Source organism: Hyla sarda, chromosome 8 (assembly GCF_029499605.1).
Source record: "Hyla sarda isolate aHylSar1 chromosome 8, aHylSar1.hap1, whole genome shotgun sequence".
NCBI classification, from domain to species: domain Eukaryota; kingdom Metazoa; phylum Chordata; class Amphibia; order Anura; family Hylidae; genus Hyla; species Hyla sarda.
Genome location: NC_079196.1, coordinates 143745958 through 143765804, shown reverse-complemented (window position 1 = coordinate 143765804; position 19847 = coordinate 143745958). Strand labels below are relative to the sequence as shown.

The following is a 19847-nucleotide window of genomic DNA, read 5'->3' as shown; positions in this document are numbered from 1 at the left end:
TATTTCAGATAGAAAGATAAAAATGACCTTCTAGTGTAGTCACAGGGCTCTTTAAACTCACTAAAATTGGTATAAAATGCTAAAATCGGTATAAAACACCACTCGAAAACCACTTTTGTATACAAGTAAAATTAGCCTTATTACTGCTGCTCTTAAAATATATTATAGGCTGTAACACAGGTAAGTATATTAACCCCTTAACGATCAAGGACGTATATTTGCGTCCTTGGCCGGCTCCCGCGATATAACGCGTGGTCACGCGGTGACCCCATGTCATATCGGGTCGGTCTCGGCATGTAACTGAAGCCAGGACCCGGGGCTAATAGCGCACGGCAGCGATCGCGGTGCCGCACGCTATTAACTCTTTAGACGCAGTGTTCAAAGTTGAATGCAGCGTCTAAAATTAAAGTAAAAGCTTCCCGGCTGCTCAGTGGGGCTGATCGAGACCACCGCAGTGAAAATGTGGTGTCCCGATAAGCTAGGACGCGAGCGGAGGTCCTCTTACCTTCCTCTGGCGCGTCCATTCGGCAATTGATTGCCCCAAGCCTGAGATGCAGGCTTGAGCAATCGACCGCCGATAACACTATGCACTAAGCTATGGCTTTGCAGTGATCAGTGTAAAAGATCAGTGAGTGCAGTGATATATCTTAAAAGTTAGGTTTTAACCGTAGAGTGTTTAAAGTATTTTAAAAAAATAGTTTGGACCTAATCTGGAATATAAAAAAGGAATCCTCTTTATTATGTAAAGCCACGCAAAACACAGTCTTCTGATGCATTTTAGGTTATTAGCTTTGCTGCGACGATATAACTACCAGTGTCTGGAGACAATTTTTTTTTTCTTGATCTAGATGCATATTGTTAACTCTAATTAAAAATATGATTGGGCCTATGCAGCACTGCATTGAAGATCATGGTTTCATATGATGATCACAACAGCCCATAAATTTGATTTCAAAAGTAAATTATTTTGAGCACAACAAATAGACAACAGTCTCGCATTTTATAATGAAACCTGACATAAAACTAATAAGATGAATACTTACAATTATATAAGTACTTTTTCCAGTACCAGTTGGACCCACAAACACTGAGGGCTTCTGATGTGTTGTCAGCAACTTCATCAATGCTGTATATCTAATGGTGTCCAAAGTGGGTACAATTATTTCATTAAACATCATATCGCGTGGTATAGGTGGCACTGAACTCAAGTCTTCTGTCCATAATTCCCATCTTCCAACACCCTACAAATAAATGTATATAACATATTTGTCATTTATTATTTATTAGTTATTTCAGACTATGCATTTTTGTTACTGTGCCTAAAATATCCACAGGGCCGGGTTCACAATTGATGTTTCACTGTATTTTTTACACTATGGTCATTGTAAAAATTAAAGATTTCAAAGCAGAAATGAATTAATAATTTGTGCACACATTTAATGCAGAGTCTCAGTTTGATATAAACAACCGTGTCCATGTTAATTTCAAAGCAGTACAAAACAACATTATTGAATTGGTAATCTTATAAGGCTATGTTCTATAGTAAAATCTGTTTAATGAGCAGTATCTGAGCAAACAAAAAATGCTGCAAGGCAAGCAGTCATTTTTGTCTGGTAAGATACTGCTAAATAAACCAATACCAGACGGAAACCAGACAGACCCCATTTAAATCAATAAAATCCCTCAGGATCCCTCAGCATCCGTTGTGCAACTAACCTTCAGACTCCATTTTATGGCCCTAAAAGGAGCAAATGTAAACTAGGCCTATCCTAACACTTCACTGGTCTTCTGAGCATGTGTTTACAGGTTCAGGGTTTTAACTGCAATTACTGAATACAAATATAGGAACAGAAGATAAATGAAGGACATGTTGAAAGGAAAGACTGAAAATTCTTCTTGTTTTAAATCCATTCCTTGTTTGTATTCAATAATAACATTGAAATCCTGAACATTTCAAAACACTTTTAGGCTGTTTTCACACGTGGCGTTTATTAGAAGTACCATGCACTTTTTTCGCCGCGTTTTTGGAGAAAATGACCAAAACTTTGTAGAAATGCCAAAGTTTTTTTTTTCTATCTACTGTAATGCAATTTTTATTAAAGTGCAGTATATATGGAAAAATAGGAACATAAAAAAATAATGGTGCTATCTAAGTGCCGTAAATGATGGTCAGAACAGAGTATAAACAAAGATAAAAAATAAAGATAAAAACGGAAATATCAACAATCCACACTGCTGGATGTTAATTGTTTGAAAACTGTGGCTGAAGGTGGAGGATGGTTTCGAACTCACCTACTCTGCGCTGCAGGCACAACACTGTTTTGCGCATGGATGGAGTGATATAATCGTTCTCCAGAAGCCCTCTGGCTGCCTGGCATCCAAACCCGATCGTCAGCTGTGTCGGTCTAGGCAATGGAGGAGAGTGGTCCCAGAGGAAGCTGCTCCAGCAGTTTCCAAGATATAAAAATATGGGTGATAACCGTGGCGCCTTCAGGATGTGTAGGAAAGAAACATATTTTCTCTGGATTCTTGTTTATTCAAATTAAATTAAAAATGATACAAAATGGATAAAAACAAAATAAAATGAACATGAGGGAGTCAGCCTGACAAAGTAGGGGGTACCCTGCGAAATGCGTTGCTTCCTCATGTTCATTTTATTTTATTTTTATCCATTTTGTATAATTTTTTCATTTTATTTGAATAAACAAGTATCCAGAGAAAATATAGGATACTTGTTTCTTTCCTACACATCGTCAAGGCGCCACGGATATCACCCATATTTTTATATCCTTGAAACTGCTGGAGCAGCCTCCTCTGGGACCCCTCTCCTTCAATTTTTATTAAGTGTAATACATTATTTATTGCTGTTTTCCCCTGTAAAAGGAGATCTGCTAGCACCCACAAGCTTCCGCAGATACCCGGCACTGGCAATCACATGATCACCAGATCAGAAAGTCATATAGCTTCCTTCTGAGCTGGCATACACAGGGCTCACTGAGCTCACAGTATAAGATATAATATGATATTTATTGTATTACATGGGACCAAGGGAAGTGTGCAATAAAATGCGTTTCTAAAACCCATCCAAATTGTAATGCAATGCATGGAAGATATACCTCTTTTACAAATCGGTAGTCATAAACCGTGTATTCTTTGGGAACTGGAGCTGTAAATTGTTTTTCAGGTGGATCAACAGGATGCAAAATTTTAAAGCGAGTCCTTGTCTCTTCACTTAGTGGTCCTTCTATAATTTCCCTAAGGAGTTTGTCAAACTTCAAACGATCATCTTCCTTACAGCTTCCTCCAATTGACCAAACTAGAGAAAACAAAAATATGCCCTTGGAGAAGAAAAAAAAAACACTTTGGGTTATTATTGCCTATTTAACTAAGGTGTACTTTGCTGCATTGCTCCAGATGACATTGCTTTATTACTTGAATTGATGAACAATGAAACTCTAATATTATAAAGTTTCTAAGCTGATGAATTGATCTACGTACCTCTAACCATGAGCAAATTTCCCTTTCATTCATGCTATGAATTACAGATTCATTTGAAAACTCATCCAACATACAATCCATTAGATTCATAAGAGATCTGACTAAATTTGTATCAGACGTTGGTGACAATTCCTAGAATGAAAAAAATATATACATATTAAGAAAGAAAAAAAAACATAAAACAATTATATAAACAAATAGTTTTTCAATATTTTTATAAGTAAATTTTCCTGTAATCAATAGGTGCTTATATTGCATACAATGAGATCCGGCTCCTCCGATATGGTAAATTCGGAAATGAAGATGTAACAAAACTGCCTATATTTAAAAAAGGCTGTTTTATTGGAGGGTGCAACTTAAAAGTTTCGAACCTGAACCGGGTTCTTCGTCAGGCAATGGGATAAAAAACATACAAGGCGCCAGTTTTAAATACACAGATCAGCTGAGTGCTACCGGGTCAGCGGGTCACGGTCAGCATGAAGGTTAAACATAGACATTTTATATATAACAGTAAACATGAATAAAATTCAATAAAATTGAAATAAAATACATGATGCTGATATGTTGTGAAATAGAACATATACCTAGGAGAGTGTAACCTAGGTATTCGTTGTTTGACATAGTGCTGCGGATTCCCGGCATCATGTCACGTCCTCGAGAATCCGTGACCCGTTTCTGAGATCCTGATTAGACGTGTGGACATTATTTCAGTCGATTTTCAAATCTTGCATAGGTGTGGTGTATTGATGTATGTTCTTTACAGCTTCGGGGTGTTTATTAGTTTTTAGCTTGGCAGCGCTGGAGGGCTTTTGTGCGCATGATAGTTGTTATATCCATGGACCGGTATCCATGTGGACAGCGCAGGTGAGTATTTTTGTGTAACTGATGTGGATATTAGTATATGGTTATCCTTCTGAGAGTGTCCATTTTTGGGTTTATAGTTAGGTAGTTAGGTATGGAGCATTTTTTATGCATGCTTTATTACTGTTCCGGTCCTTCCAGGGTTAGACCGCGCTGGAGACCCATATTTGTCATCCAACGCGGAGGTGGAGGAGTAAGGAGAATTAGATTATAGTTTCAACAATTTCATTAAGACCTCGCGGGAAGATGGTTTCTAGTTTATACATCCAAAAAACCTCCCATTTTTTGAGTGTCTCAAAACGATTAGAACATGTTTCAGATATGACATCAATCGGAGTTATCTTGATTGGTTCTGTTATGGTTGGGTGAGCCATAGAGCAATGTCTAGAGAGGCCGTGCAGTTGGAATTTATTCTTTATGTTCTGTCTATGTTTATTCATTCTGCAGTGCAACGGTTGTATTGTTCGACCCACATACTGTAACCCACACATGCAGTCGATGAGGTAGATGATATACATCGACTGACAGGTAAGTCTGTGCTTGAGTACGTGTTCCTCTTTTGTTGTATTGGATGTAATCCAGTTTGGGACTTGACTGCGTTAAAAAATTCCTAGATGAGGATACTACACTACAAACCCAACAAAAGAACTTCCTCATCAAAGGTCTCAATTTTATTCTTCATAATAACTACTTTTCATATAATAAAACAACGTACCAACAGCACAAAGGGACCGCGATGGATTCGAAGGTCGCACCAGCCTATGCAAATCTGTTCATGGGCGCCTTCGAATCCCAGTTCATTACTAGTAATCCTGCCTTCATGTCCCACATCATCATGTACCGTAGGTACATTGACGACCTGTTTTTCATCTGGGACGGTCCTGAAGATCCCACTGACATTCTCCTTACAACCATAAACAATAACCAATGGGGCATAAAATTCACAATGGAGGCCTCTACAGAAAGAATTAATTTTCTAGACCTGACCATCTCTCACATTGAGAATAAAATTATCACTTCTACATTCTTCAAAACAGTCGATGTTAATAGTTATTTGGACTTCAACAGTGGACACTACAGACAGTGGCTCAAAAATGTATCATACAGCCAGTTTCAACGCATCAGGAAAAATTGTACAGAGGACCTCACGTTTATGCAAGAAGCAAAAATTCTTGAAAGCAGATTTAAAGAAAAGAAATATCCAAAACCTATCATCAAGCAAGCCTTAAAAAAGGCGTCTAGTAAATCACAATCTGACTGTCTGATCCCTGCAAAGCCAATTAATAAGGAGAAACCAGAAAAACATGCAGAAATGCAAAAAAACTATTTTATCACCACATACAGTGATTCTGCTAATAAGATCCAGACAGCGCTAAAAAAAGAACTGGCATATTTTACTAAATGACATACATTTGAAAGGCAAGATCCCGGAAAAACCAAGAATTACTTTCCGACGAGCCCCCACTCTAAAAAACCTCCTGGCCCCAAGTCAAATACGGCAACATAAAGTAAATAATCTAAAAAATAGTTTACCGGTTGGAAGCTTCAGATGTGGGCAAAAAAGATGCAAATGTTGCAAGGAAATACAACATAATGTGAAAATAATTACATCCAATACAACAAAAGAGGAACACGTACTCAAGCACAGACTTACCTGTCAGTCGATGTATATCATCTACCTCATCGACTGCATGTGTGGGTTACAGTATGTGGGTCGAACAATACAACCGTTGCACTGCAGAATGAATAAACATAGACAGAACATAAAGAATAAATTCCAACTGCACGGCCTCTCTAGACATTGCTCTATGGCTCACCCAACCATAACAGAACCAATCAAGATAACTCCGATTGATGTCATATCTGAAACATGTTCTAATCGTTTTGAGACACTCAAAAAACGGGAGGTTTTTTTGATGTATAAACTACAAAAAAAACTTCCCGCGAGGTCTTAATGAAATTGTTGAAACTATAATCTAATTCTCCTTACTCCTCCACCTACGCGTTGGATGACAAATATGGGTCTCCAGCGCGGTCTAACCCTGGAAGGACCAGAACAGTAATAAAGCATGCATAAAAAATGCTCCATACCTAACTACCTAACTATAAACCCAAAAATGGACACTCTCAGAAGGATAACCATATACTAATATCCACATCAGTTACACAAAAATACTCACCTGCGCTGTCCACATGGATACCGGTCCATGGATATAACAACTATCATGCACACAAAAGCCCTCCAGCGCTGCCAAGCTAAAAACTAATAAACACCCCGAAGCTGTAAAGAACATACATCAATACACCACACCTATGCAAGATTTGAAAATCGACTGAAATAATGTCCACACGTCTAATCAGGATCTCAGAAATGGGTCACGGATTCCCGAGGACGTGACATGATGCCGGGAAGCCGCAGCACTATGTCAAACAACGAATACCTAGGTTACACTCTCCTAGGTATATGTTCTATTTCACAACATATCAGCATCATGTATTTTATTTCAATTTTATTGAATTTTATTCATGTTTACTGTTATATATAAAATGTCTATGTTTAACCTTCATGCTGACCGTGACCCGCTGACCCGGTAGCACTCAGCTGATCTGTGTATTTAAAACTGGCGCCTTGTATGTTTTTTATCCCAATGCCTGACGAAGAACCCGGTTCGGGTTCGAAACTTTTAAGTTGCACCCTCCAATAAAACAACCTTTTTTTAAATATAGGCAGTTTTGTTACATCTTCTTTTCCGAACTTACCATTTCGGAGGAGGCGCCGGATCTCATCCCAATTTTTCTCCCTATTCCTACACGTTAGAACCGGACTTGCCAGTCACCGTTAGGGATGCAGAGGCAGCCACCTACCTAACGCCGCCGTACGCTAGGATCTCGGACGCGGGATACCAACGGCTTCTTGCGATCTGAAGGCTTACAAAGGTGTTGTGCCCGCAGCACAACTAACCACGGTAAGGTGCATCTAACTCGCACATACCCGCTTTTACTTCAACGGTATCACACCAGGAGCGCGCCTCTCTCTTTTCCTTTTATTTTCACTTATATTGCATACGACTTCTATTGTCATGTAAATATACATTCAGAAATTACATTTTTACTTCAGTTTTTGATTACCTTGGCACATTTTCGAATCATCTGAAGACACGGCGGAACCATCCTTTCAAACAATCCTTCAACAAAGCTTTTATGCATTTTGCTGAGTCCAGAAGGTAACAGGTTAAGCCAGGATATCATAACTGGTCTCCAACCAAGCATTGTTGGTTCCATGTAAATCATACCACATCTTGATACCTATGAAGAATAAATTCAATATTATATTCTTACATAATGTAGAGTAAAATCATCTAACATACATTCAAGTATATATATATATATATATATATATATATATATATATATATGGCTTGCCAAAGCAAAACAGCTTTACAAATGAAAAAAGAAAAAAAAAAACATATTGGCCCAGATTTATCAAACTGTGTGAGAGAAAAAGTGGAGTGATTTTCCCATAACAACCAATCAAAGCTCAGGTTTCACTTTACCAGAGCTCGTTAGCTGAGCTGTGATTGGTTGCTGTGGGAAAATCACTTCACTTTTTCCCTCACACAGTTTGATATATTTCCCCCAATTGCTATTAGTGTCTAATGTTTCCTTGTCTTTAGGCCAGTTCCAGCACCAGGTCGGAGCACAATGGCAGAATACCCTTGGCTCTGCAGATATTGAGCAACACAGTGAGGTAAAGGACTGCTGCTGTGGCCCAGGCACATTTTACCTGCTATTTTAGTGTCAAAAAGTATCTATTCAAAAAGATATTGACATATATAAACCACGTACATGGTAAATACAATGGAATTATGCAAACAAATGGTTCATCCTTAACATATAAGCCACATATAAGCAAGAGCTCCAATCTGCACCACACTGCTGCACAACACTAAAGAGGTTAGTTAAGGAAGGCAAGTGCTGACACTTCAATGTAACACAGTCCTGTGCAAAGTGTAAAACAGAAGGCACTGCAGAATGCATAGATTTTAGAATAATTCCTGGCACACAAAACTTGGTTGCAATTAAAAATTTTCTTTATTGCTCCACAGAAGGTATAAGACCGGAAGACTGGTCAGAACATCATCACTCAGTTGTTTTGCGTCATGTGACACTTTGTCAAGGTATTGTATATACTCGCGTAAAAGCAGAGTTTTTCCAGTATGTTTTTTCGTGCTGAAAAAGCCCCCCTCGGCTTATACTCGAGTCAATAATATAAAAAAATTAAAAAAAGAAAAATAGTAAAAACAATTACAATCTTTCAAAATAGATCAGGCGTACTGGTGGAGGGGTGTGCCGAGCAGTCCATCTTCACCGGGAGGCCCAATTCTCCGTGCTGGCCTCAGACTCATCGAGGGTAGGGCCCGTCTGCCCAGAGACCATCCGCATGTAGGTGAGGAGGGTGAGCCAGTGGGGGCTGTCCACCTTCACTGGGAGGCCCTTTTCTCCACTCCGGGTCAGCCCCGGACTAGTAACGCTGGGGTAGGGACGCTGCTGCGCATTGTCGCCGCTGCGTTTTGAAGGCCATATGCAGCAGATGTCACCGAAGTTGTTGCTAAGAAACAGAAGACCGTCCGTCGCTGAGAGCCACAACTGACGTCTCAGCACACAGGGCCTGCATCTCCCCCTCTGCTGGCATGACGCGGTCCTGTGCTTCCTCTCCTTCTGCAGCGGGACCTTGCTCCGGGTCACGGCCGAGGTCCTCCGCTCCTCCCCACGCTGCTGATGCCGCTCTGCTGACACAGGGGACCTCCGCTCAGCTGCCGCCATTGTTCCATCCCCTGGAGCCTGTACTGTCCCGAGACTCCCTGCCTGGACTTAAAGGGGTATTCTAGGAATTTTTTTTTATTTGACTATGCTACAGGGGCTGTAAAGTTAGTGCAGTTCATAATGCAGTGTTTGTACCTGTGTGTGATGGTTTTCTCACAATTCTTCTGTGATTTTTATCCCAATATTTATTTTTAACAGCATACAAAATGACTGTGGTCTCACATTTTTCCCAGCTTGCAATGCGGCCGAGACCTGACTCACTAGTCAGCTGATGACAGGGAGCCTGTCTGCTTCAATGAGTGGAGGGATCGCTTGGTGGGAGAGACATCAATCTGCAACAGCTGTAGGCACCACACTGATTTGAATGGATGCAGCTCATTTATGTTTCAATGGGTGGGGTGGCTGATGTGTGGGAGGGAGGAAAATGGAATTGTGGGATTTGTAGTCAAAAAAGGAAAAGTTAAACCGGAAATATCGGTTCACAAACAGCTAGCCACAGTGTTAAGGTAATCTATTTAGCCCCAAGACAAGCGCAGAACCTTCCTAAGAATGTCCATTACTGCCGGCCAGGTACGTACTAAAATCATCTTATGATGGATAACCCCTTTGACTCCTCCCTGCCTGCAAGCATCTCCTCTCTGGCTGGCACCCAGGTGAGCCTGTGCCCTTCCTCCTCTCCCCCTGCTGTCCTGGGACCTGTGGCCCCTTCTCCTCAAACCCCCCCGGCCGCCATCTTGGGCCTCCCTATTGGCAGGGGCCATTACCACCCCCACTGCTGCACTTTTACTCTGCCCTGCTACAGCCTGGCCCTCCACAGTGGCTGTTCCCCCTGCACTCTCGGACATGCCTGCTGTTGAGCCCTCTGCTTCTGCTCCCTCCTTGGGATGTCCTCTACTACCAAGCCTCAGGCTGGGGCCCCCTGGTCTCCCCAACAGCGGGACCCCCCCTCTTCCCCTGGGGTGCGTGCTGCACCATTGCCCGGCAGGGCTGGATTTACTTGGGACAATGTGTCTGATGCTGATCTGGAATGTTCTGGCTTGCCCGGGATATCCCCTGTCCCCTCCGCATGGAGCCAATTGCTTTCTCAGATTCCGACCAAGGAGGACTTTAAATCCCTAATATCTGAGGTTAAGGACGCCTGACGGGTCGAGATTTCCCCCGCCCCCTCCCCTAATCCCGTTCGGCCCTGAGGGATGCTGCCGGTACTCTCCAATGCCATCCAGAAGCTATTTCTCACCTTTTCCTGAACTATTACTCTAATCTTTACTATCTTCCCTCCCAGCATCCATCTGACCCGGGGGAGCATGATGCTGCTCTTAGCTCCTCCCTATCAGGCTGTAATCTGCCAACTCTATCGGCTTCTGATCGAGCTGTTTTGAATGCTCCGATCACTCCTGAAGAGTTGTCGGAGGTCCTTAAGTCCCTCCCTGCGGGTCGCTCCCCTGGTCCAGACGGTTTTACCTACCTGTACTATAAAACTTTTGCTCCTCTTTTGCTCTCTAGACTGGTCTAGTTATTCAATTCCTTCTTGGGGGGGGGGGGGGGGGATCCCACAATCCTTCCTGCATTCCCTGGTAACTCTTCTCCCTAAGCCCGGTAAGGATCCCCATGATTGTGCCAGCTATAGACACACTGCCCTCCTTAACTCTGACCTGAAGTTGTTTTCTAAGGTCCCGGCAGCTCGCCTTTGCGGCTTCCTACCTTCCCTCATCCATAAAGATCAGGTCGGCTTCATTCCCTGTCGCCAGGGTGGTGATGACACTAGATGGTTTGTGGGTTTGATAGAATTAATCGGCACTCAGAACAAGCCCTGGTTCTTAGCCTTGATGCCGAGATGGCCTTTGACAGGCTGAGCTGGCCATTCCTTTTTGCTACCCTTCAAAAATTTGGGATCTCATGGCCTTTTCTGACTGCCCTGCGGGGCCTCTATTTTTCTCCCACTGCTTCGGTTAAACTCCCTCATGTCACCTCCCCAAGTTTTCCTCTCTTTAATGGTACCAGGCAGGGATGTCCGCTGTCGCCCCTGATATTTGAGCTTTGTATAGAGCCTCTGGCCGCTTTGGTCCGGGCCGACCCGGACATCTCATAGGTCCGCCTTCATGACAGGGACTATAGGATCTGTCTGTTTGCGGACGATGTTTTCCTGACCCTTACTCACCCTCTTCTTTCTCCCCCTGCCCTGTACCGGATCATAAATGCCTATGGAGTAGTCTCGGGTTATAAGGTTATATATTTCTAAGACCAAGGCTATGCCTCTCAATCTCCCTCCCTGTCCTCCCTTCTTCAGGCTAACTTTTCTTTTCGGTGGTCTCCCTCTAAACTTAAATATCTTGGGGTTTACCTATCTTCCTCCTATGCTTCCCTTTACTCTGCTAACTTCCCTCCTTTGCTTCAGGAACTCCATGGCCTACTGGAGAAATGATGACCCCAATAAATTTCATTTTTTTGGTCTAATTGCTGCTGTAAAGATGACCATCCTTCCTAAGCAGCTATATTTTTTCTAGACACTCCCTGTCCACCTTGCTGCTCTCCGGTCCTTTCAGTGTGCTATCATTCGTTTAATCTGGAATGCTAAGAGGCACTGCCTTCCTACGTCGGTAATGATGGCTGCTCGCTCTGGTGGCGGCTTTGCAGTCCCTGATGTCTCTAAGTATTACCGGGCTGCTCATCTCCGCCACCTGGCGGTCTGTTCCTCTTACCACGCCTGCAGCAGATGGATGGAATTGAAGAAGCTCTGGCTGGCCCCTGTGCATCCTAACTCTCTCCTCTGGACCTTCCCTCTCTCCTCTCCTCTCTAAGGCCCAATGGCCTTCTCCCGGTATTTTTGGAATTACTGTTTGGTAAAGTTTAAACTGGTCTCCTTGGCTTCACCTCTGAGGTCATTTCTCTACCACCCTGGCTTCCCGGTGGGCCAGACGTCTCTCATGGTAAGGGAATGGGGTACTAGGGAGTTGTTCTGCTGGGCTGATGTAGTGCATTTTCGTACATGCTCACTCCTGCCATTTGATCAGCTGATGTCTCATAACTGTCTTCCCTCCTCCGGGCGATTTCATTACCTCCAACTTAGCCATTACATGTCCTCTTCCCTGAGCTCCTCGGTGGTCTCCTTGCCTACGGACTTCAAACTGTTATGCCGCCGTGGACCGCTGGAGAAAGACCTTCTTTCGGCTAGCTATTGTTACGCCGAGCGCTTCGGGTCCCTGCTCCTCCCCGGAGCGCTCGCGGCGTTCTCCTCTCTGCAGCGCCCTGGTCAGACCCGCTGACCGGGAGCGCTGCACTGACATTCACGATGGGGATGTGATTCGCATAGCGGGACGCGCCCGCTCGCGAATCGCATCCCAAGCCACTTACCCGTCCCGGTCCCCGGCTGTCATGTTCTGGCGCGCGCTGCTCCGCTCTCTAGGGCGCGCGCACGCCAGCTCTCTGACATTTAAAGGGCCAGTGCACCAGTGATTGGTGCCTGGCCCAATCAGTCTAATTAGCTTCCACCTGCTCCCTGTCCATATAACTTCACTTCCCCTTTCCTTCCTTGCCGGATCTTGTTGCCTTGTGCCAGAGAAAGCGTTTAGTGTTGTCCAAAGCCTGTGTTTCCAGACCTTCTGCTATTGCCATTGACTACGAACCTTGCCGCCTGCCCCTTCTGCTACGTCTGACCTTGCCTCTGCCTAGTCCTTCTGTCCCACGCCTTCTCAGCAGTCAGCGAGGTTGAGCCGTTGCCGGTGGATACGACCTGGTTGCTACCGCCGCAGCAAGACCATCCCGTTTTGCGGCGGGCTCTGGTGAAAACCAGTAGCAACCTAGAACCGGTCCACCGACACAGTCCACGCCAATCCCTCGCTGACACAGAGGATCCACATCCAGCTAGCCGAATCATAACAGCTATTCTATTCTCAATTCTCCCCTGGGAGGGGTTGCCCCCAATCACTGCTACATGTCTCACTGGGAGGAGGTTTTGAACACCTGTATTTCTATCCCTCAGTGGAAAGTGATTTGGGAGAGGGCCTCTAAGGCCTTAATCTGTATAGCCTACAAGGAGACCCAGTTTTAAATGCTTATGGGTTGGTATCACACTCTGGATCTCCTTAACCCCTTAACGACGCAGGACGTATATTTACGTCCTGCGCCGGCTCCCGCGATATGAAGCGGGATCGCGCCGCGATCCCGCATCATATCGCGTGGGTCCCGGCGCTAATCAACGGCCGGGACCCGCGGCTAATACCACACATCGCCGATCGCGGCGATGTGCGGTATTAACCCTTTAGAAGCGGCGGTCAAAGCTGACCGCCGCTTCTAAAGTGAAACTGAAAGTATCCCGGCTGCTCAGTCGGGCTGTTCGGGACCGCCGCGGTGAAATCGCGGCATCCCGAACAGCTGATTGGACACCGGGAGGGCTCTTACCTGCCTCCTCGGTGTCCGATCGACGAATGACTGCTCCGTGCCTGAGATCCAGGCAGGAGCAGTCAAGCGTCGATAATGCTGATCACAGGCGTGTTAATACACGCCTGTGATCAGGATGAAAGATCAGTGTGTGCAGTGTTATAGGTCCCTATGGGATCTATAACACTGCAAAAAAAAAGTAAAAAAAAGTGTTAATAAAGGTCATTTAACCCCTTCCCTAATAAAAGTTTGAATCACCCCCCTTTTCCCATAAGAAAAATAAAACAGTGTAAAAAAAAATAAAAAATAAACATATGTGGTATCGCCGCGTGCGTGAATGTCCGAACTATAAAAATATATCATTAATTAAGCCGTACGGTCAATGGCGTACGCGCAAAAAAATTCCAAAGTCCAAAAAAGCGTATTTTGGTAACTTTTTATAACATTAAAAAATGAATAAAAAGTGATCAAAAAGTCAGATCAAAACAAAAATCATACCAATAAAAACTTCAGATCACGGCGCAAAAAATGAGTCCTCATACCGCCCCGTACGTGGAAAAATAAAAAAGTTATAGGGGTCAGAAGATGACATTTTTAAACGTATAAATTTTCCTGCATGTAGTTATGATTTTTTCCAGAAGTGCGACAAAATCAAACCTATATAAGTAGGGTATCATTTTAACCGTATGAACCTACAGAATAATGATAAGGTGTAATTTTTACCGAAATATGCACTGCGTAGAAACGGAAGCCCCCAAAAGTTACAAAATGGCGTTTTTTTTTTCGATTTTGTCGCACAATGATTTTTTTTTCCGTTTCGCCGTGCATTTTTGGGTAAAATGACTAATGTCACTGCAAAGTAGAATTGGCGACGCCAAAAATAAGCCATAATATGGATTTTTAGGTGGAAAATTGAAAGGGTTATGATTTTTTAAAGGTAAGGAGGAAAAAACGAAATTCCAAAATGGAAAAACCCTGAGTCCTTAAGGGGTTAATAGACTGAATCCCTCTATCCCTCCACAGTGCTGGCATTGTGGGGTGGGCATTGGGTCAATGTTTCATATTTTCTGGTCCTGCTCTCTTATAGGGAGTTTTTGGGGGGGTAGTAGCCCGAATACTTACCTCTGTCCTGGGAGTCTCTGTCCCCCTTGATCCCCTAGTGTATCTCCTGCACTTGTCTCCTAAAGCTCTTTCCAAGAAACCACTGAAACTGTTTTTGCATATTGTTCTGGCTGCCAAAATACTCATTGCCAAGTACTGGAAACACATGCTCCCTGTGTCAGAGTGTGACTTAATAGCACATATACGAGAGATCCGATCCCTAGAGTCGTTGACTGCCTCCCTTAATAATGCTGTACCGCTCTTCCTATCTGTCTGGGATCCGTGGGACCGCTTCACTGATCGCCAACCTCCTTGAGGTATTCTTGACTCCTCCTTTCCCCTCCCCCACCCCCCCTTTTTTTTTTTTGTACCTCTGCCTTTGTGTTGTCTAGTGTGGGTTTGCTTTATGTGGTCTTTTTCTTTTCTTTTTGTCCTCAGTCTCCTGTGTAGGTATCTACACGCTCTCTAGTCCTTTCTGTTTATTATTACCCTTTATTGAATTAACATGTGTTCTGGACTTTTGTACCGTTGTTGATCTGTACTCTGGTCATTTTGCTTTACAGTTATTGCACTTTATTTTTGTTTGAATAACAATGTTGAAACTCTTAATAAAAATGACAGTTTAAAAAAAAAAAGAAAGAGGGGCTGAAGGGGGTATGGCTGCGGAGTGTGAATGGTACGGAATTATTTTTCAGAGGCTTATATTTAACAGTATTGCAAGTAGGGAATTTTGTGTTAACGAAAAATAAGTGAGGGAGTGGCGGAAAATGAAAGCTGAGTTGGAAAAGATTCCAAAGGCAAAAAAAGCTTGACGTGATTTAACGACTTCATAAGGGGCTCTAGAGAGTGAATTGCATAAATGGGTTATGGAGTTTCGTCAAAATGGTTACTGCGTAACGTGCATGGAAATTTGCTTATGTGCCCTTCAACTGGCTAAAGAAGACAACTTTAAAGCAATAGGCATTGCAAATTTTGTTACATCAGCAGGATGGTGTACTCGCTTCATGAATAGGTTTGCCCTATGTTTGCGGCAAAGAACAAAGATTTCACAGTAGTTGCCAAAAGACCTTGATGAAAAAGTGATGTAATTACATTGATTCATCATAAGACAAAGAAGTATATGGATGAAACACCTATGACCTTTGATCTTCCTAGCAACAGAAACTATTTTACTCAGAACCACAGGAAAAAAAAAAAAAAATATATATATATATATATATATATATATTTACAGTCGCTCTGTCATGTTTGGCTAATGGAACAAAGCTGTGGCCTGTCATTATTTTTAAAAGAAAGACCTTTCCTAAAAAGGTCAAATTCCCATCACGAATTACAGTGTGTGCATATATTAAAGGCTGGATGGATGAAGATAGAATGGAAAAAAGGCTGCAGAATATTTTAATATTGTATGTATATTATAGTATTTGAGATTAAATCATTTTTATACAGTATTGAAGTCCACCATAGATTTCATTTTTGAAATAGGACACTGAGGACTGTGGTGTGGTGAAGTTTTTTCTTTTGATTCTTTCCTCCTTGGGTGAGGAGGTCACAGTTAACCTCAAGCCCTCTGTTGTGAGCTCCACTTTTTGTTATATTTTCTTAGAAATCTGATGAAGCCCGACATAGAATTGATAGCAAACTGGGTTTGTGTTGCATGGGAAGACATTCCAGAGGACATGGTGCAAAGTGCCCTCAAGAAATGTGGCATTAGTAATGCTATGGATGGCAGTGAAGGTAGCTTTGTATGAAAACAATAGCAGTGATGGTGATGACTGCGACCTCAGTGATGATAACAATGTCTATGCTGATAACCTCACACAAGCTAGTGCTGAAGCTCTGTTTGGACATACAGATGAGGAGAAGGAATCCAGTTTTGAAGAATTTGATTGAGGTAAGGTTTTTGTACTTTTATCTTACAGTATCTATTTTTATTTTTGAATTCTACTAGTAGCTGCTGCATTTCCCACCCTAGGCTTATATTCGGGTCGGCTTATACTTGAGTATATCCGGTATATTCCAGAACAAAGGTATAGTCCAGGATTAAGGTAATACATGCTAAAACATGCTTTGAAGTGGGGCCATGCCGGTTCCTGCACCACTATAGCACTTGCATCCTGTTTGGTCTGTATGGTCTCCTTATTTTAGCCCTCGTAATCTTTGTATAAGCTTTCTTGGAATTTTATACACTTGGCACTTTATTATGACAGTAGATTTTTTTCAGTAGACAATAGATGTTTTATGCACTTGATTATGTGATTATCATTCCATACATATATTTTGCCTAGTGTGCTGTCATAGACCAATTTGACCATTGTTACCAAGTACTTTTTTCTAGGCACATTAAAGCAATGGATACTTACTGTAGCAGGAGATGCCACTTCTAAATCCATAGGCTCAAATATTAGGCTCATTTGAGGAGACATTTGAATGATCTCTCCACTCATCAAACATAACTTTTTGTTGTCATCTAGCACTGTATTCATGTTTTCAATCCAAACAGCATCAACTGGTCCATCAAAAATTAGCCATTTTCTATCTGGAGTCTAAAATAAAAGAAATATAAAGACTATTTATGAAACTTTAGGTAAGTTGCTCAGGAAGCTCTTTATTTGTTAAAATTTACAAACTAAAATATGCAAGTAACAATAATGTTACATTTGTTTAACCCCTTAAGGACGAACAAACTACTTTTTACTACATAAAAAAATCCTAACTACATGCACCAAAATTAGTATGTTTAAAATTGTCATCTTCTGCCCCCTATAACTTTTTATTCTTCCGCATACGGGGGTGTATGAGGGCTCATTTTGTGTGCCATGGTCTTTTGTTTTTATCAATATAATTTTTGTTTTGATGGGACTTTTTGATCGCTTTTTTATACATTTATTATGGTATATGAAGTGACCAAAAATGCACAATTTTGGACTTGCCCTCCTGCCGTCCTCTCAGCTGATTGGCAAATCGAGATTTCAATGCAATGGTCCCGATCAGCTCCGCTGAGGTGCCAGGATAATTTTACTTTTAGTTTAGATGCAGCGATCAAAGGGTTAATGCAGGACATCGACCCGATCGGTGATGCCCAGCATTAACCCTGGGTCCTGGCTACCGATAGCTGTCGGTACCCACCGGCTTTGAAACACGCTCAGCCGGTAAGCGTGCTTTAAAAACCGATAATGGGACCAGGGTGTACAGGTATGCCCCTGGTCAATAAGTATCAGGACTCAAAGGTGTACCCATAAGCTCTTGAGGACGAAGGGCGTGCCTGTACTCCCTTCTTCCACTCCCCTTCTAAGACGCGCGCACTCCCCTTCTATAGCCGCCGGGACCCGTGGCTAATGCCCAACATCACCGACCGTGGTGATGCCGGCATTAACCCCTTAGACGCTGCGTCTATAATGTTAAAGGAGAACGGCAGTGCAACACTTTTCCCTTCCCCTGTGCCCGGGCTGCAAGAATTAAAAAAACTAACTTTAACTCACCTTCCAACTTTCCCCGTTGCACCGATATCAGCGTCCCGTTCATCCGGTGTTGCTCTGCTTCCTGGTCCTTCTATGGCTCGGTGACTTATACTGCACTCAGCGATCGCCGGCCGCAGCGATGTCCCGCCTCGGCCGGTGATAGGCTGAACGCACTGTCATGTAAGTAGCCCGGGCAGCAGGGAGAAGGCAGGGCCCGGGCTCCTTACATGACAAAGCGCTCATCCTATCACATGCCGAGGTGGGGACATCGCTGTGGCTGGAGATACGCTGAGCACAGTATCAGTCACCGAGCCCAAGAAGCTGAGCAGAATCAGAGGAACCGGACACCGTTATCGTCGCAATGGGGGAGCGTAGGAAGGGGAGTTTGTTTGTTTTTCGCTTTTTGCAGCCCGGGCACTCGGAAAGTGAAAAGTGTTGTGCCGCAGTTCTAGATCTAGAGCACTGCGGAGAGGACGGCGGGAGGGCCCTTACCTGTCTCCTCGCTGTCCAATCGATAATCTGATGCTCCAGCCAGCCATGGCAGGATGGATCAGCAGAGCACCAAAAACACTGATCGATGCTATGCTATGGCCTAGCATTGAACAGTGTGTGCAATCTGAAGATTGGGACAGTAAAATTGTTTATACATTTTTTTTTTAAGTTAATAAAAGTGATTTAACCCCGTTCCCTAATAAAAGTTTGAATCACCCCCCTTTTCCCATAAACAAAAAATATATATATATGTAAACAAAAATAAATATGAACATATGTGGCATTGGCGTGTGCGTAAATGTCCGAACTATAAAAATGGAATGTTACTTTAACTGCATGGTCAATGGCGTATACATAAAAAAAAAATTTTCTATACCCTAAAATTTTTTATAAAAAGTGATCAAAAAGTTCCATCAAAACAATGGTATTAATAAAAACTACAGAACATGGCAAAAAAAAATGAGCCCTCACACATCCCCGTATATGCAAAAATAAAAAAGTTATAATGGTTGGAAAAGGACATTTTTAAACATGCTAATTTTCATACAAAAAGTTATAATTTTTTTTAAAGTAAAACAAAATCAAATACTGTATATACTCGAGTATAAGCCGAGTTTTTCAGCACAATTTTTCGTGCTGAAAACGCCCCCCTCGGCTTATACTCGAGTGAACTCTCCGCCTGTCAATCCCTTTCAGTGGTCTTCAACCTGCGGACCTTCAGATGTTGCAAAACTACAACTGCCAGCATGCCCAGACAGCCATCGGCTGTCCGGGCATGCTGGGAGTTGTAGTTTTGAAACATCTGGAGCTCCGCAGGTTGAAGACTACTGCGGCCTTCGTCATCATCCAGACCCCCCCCTTTAGTTTTCTACTCACCTCCCCTCGGTAGGAAGGAAGGGTGAGCTGGTCCGGGCCATGTATGGTGCAGGGAGGGTTAGTCTTTCCAGACTGTCCATCTTCACCGGAAGGCCCTGTTCTCCGCTCCAGGCCCGGCCCCGGACTAGTGATGTTTCCTTGACTGAGCATGAACGTCCCTGTACGTCGTCGTCAACGCAACATCACTAGTCCGGGGCCGGAGCAGAGAAGAGGGCCTCTCGGGGGAAGATGGACAGCCCGGAACCACTAACCCTCCCCACCGGACGGTCCATGCACCATAGATGGCCCTGACCAGCTCACCCTTCCATCCCACCGAGGGGAGGTGAGTAGAAAACTAAAGGGTGGGGGGGTCTGGAT

At 43.2% G+C, this 19847-nt stretch overlaps 1 protein-coding gene across 1 annotated transcript in view; it reads right to left on the bottom strand.

Annotated features, from left to right (window-relative positions):
• DNAH7 (dynein axonemal heavy chain 7) overlaps positions 1 to 19847 on the bottom strand; it is a 531149-nt gene that overhangs the window by 345120 nt on the left and 166182 nt on the right. The window contains exons 31-35 of the mRNA XM_056535765.1: positions 17025 to 17207; positions 7489 to 7665; positions 3499 to 3630; positions 3117 to 3338; positions 1044 to 1241 (exon numbers count right to left, since the gene is read on the bottom strand). Coding sequence (XP_056391740.1) covers positions 1044 to 1241; positions 3117 to 3338; positions 3499 to 3630; positions 7489 to 7665; positions 17025 to 17207 — 912 coding nt within the window. The remainder of the gene's footprint in view (positions 1 to 1043; positions 1242 to 3116; positions 3339 to 3498; positions 3631 to 7488; positions 7666 to 17024; positions 17208 to 19847) is intronic.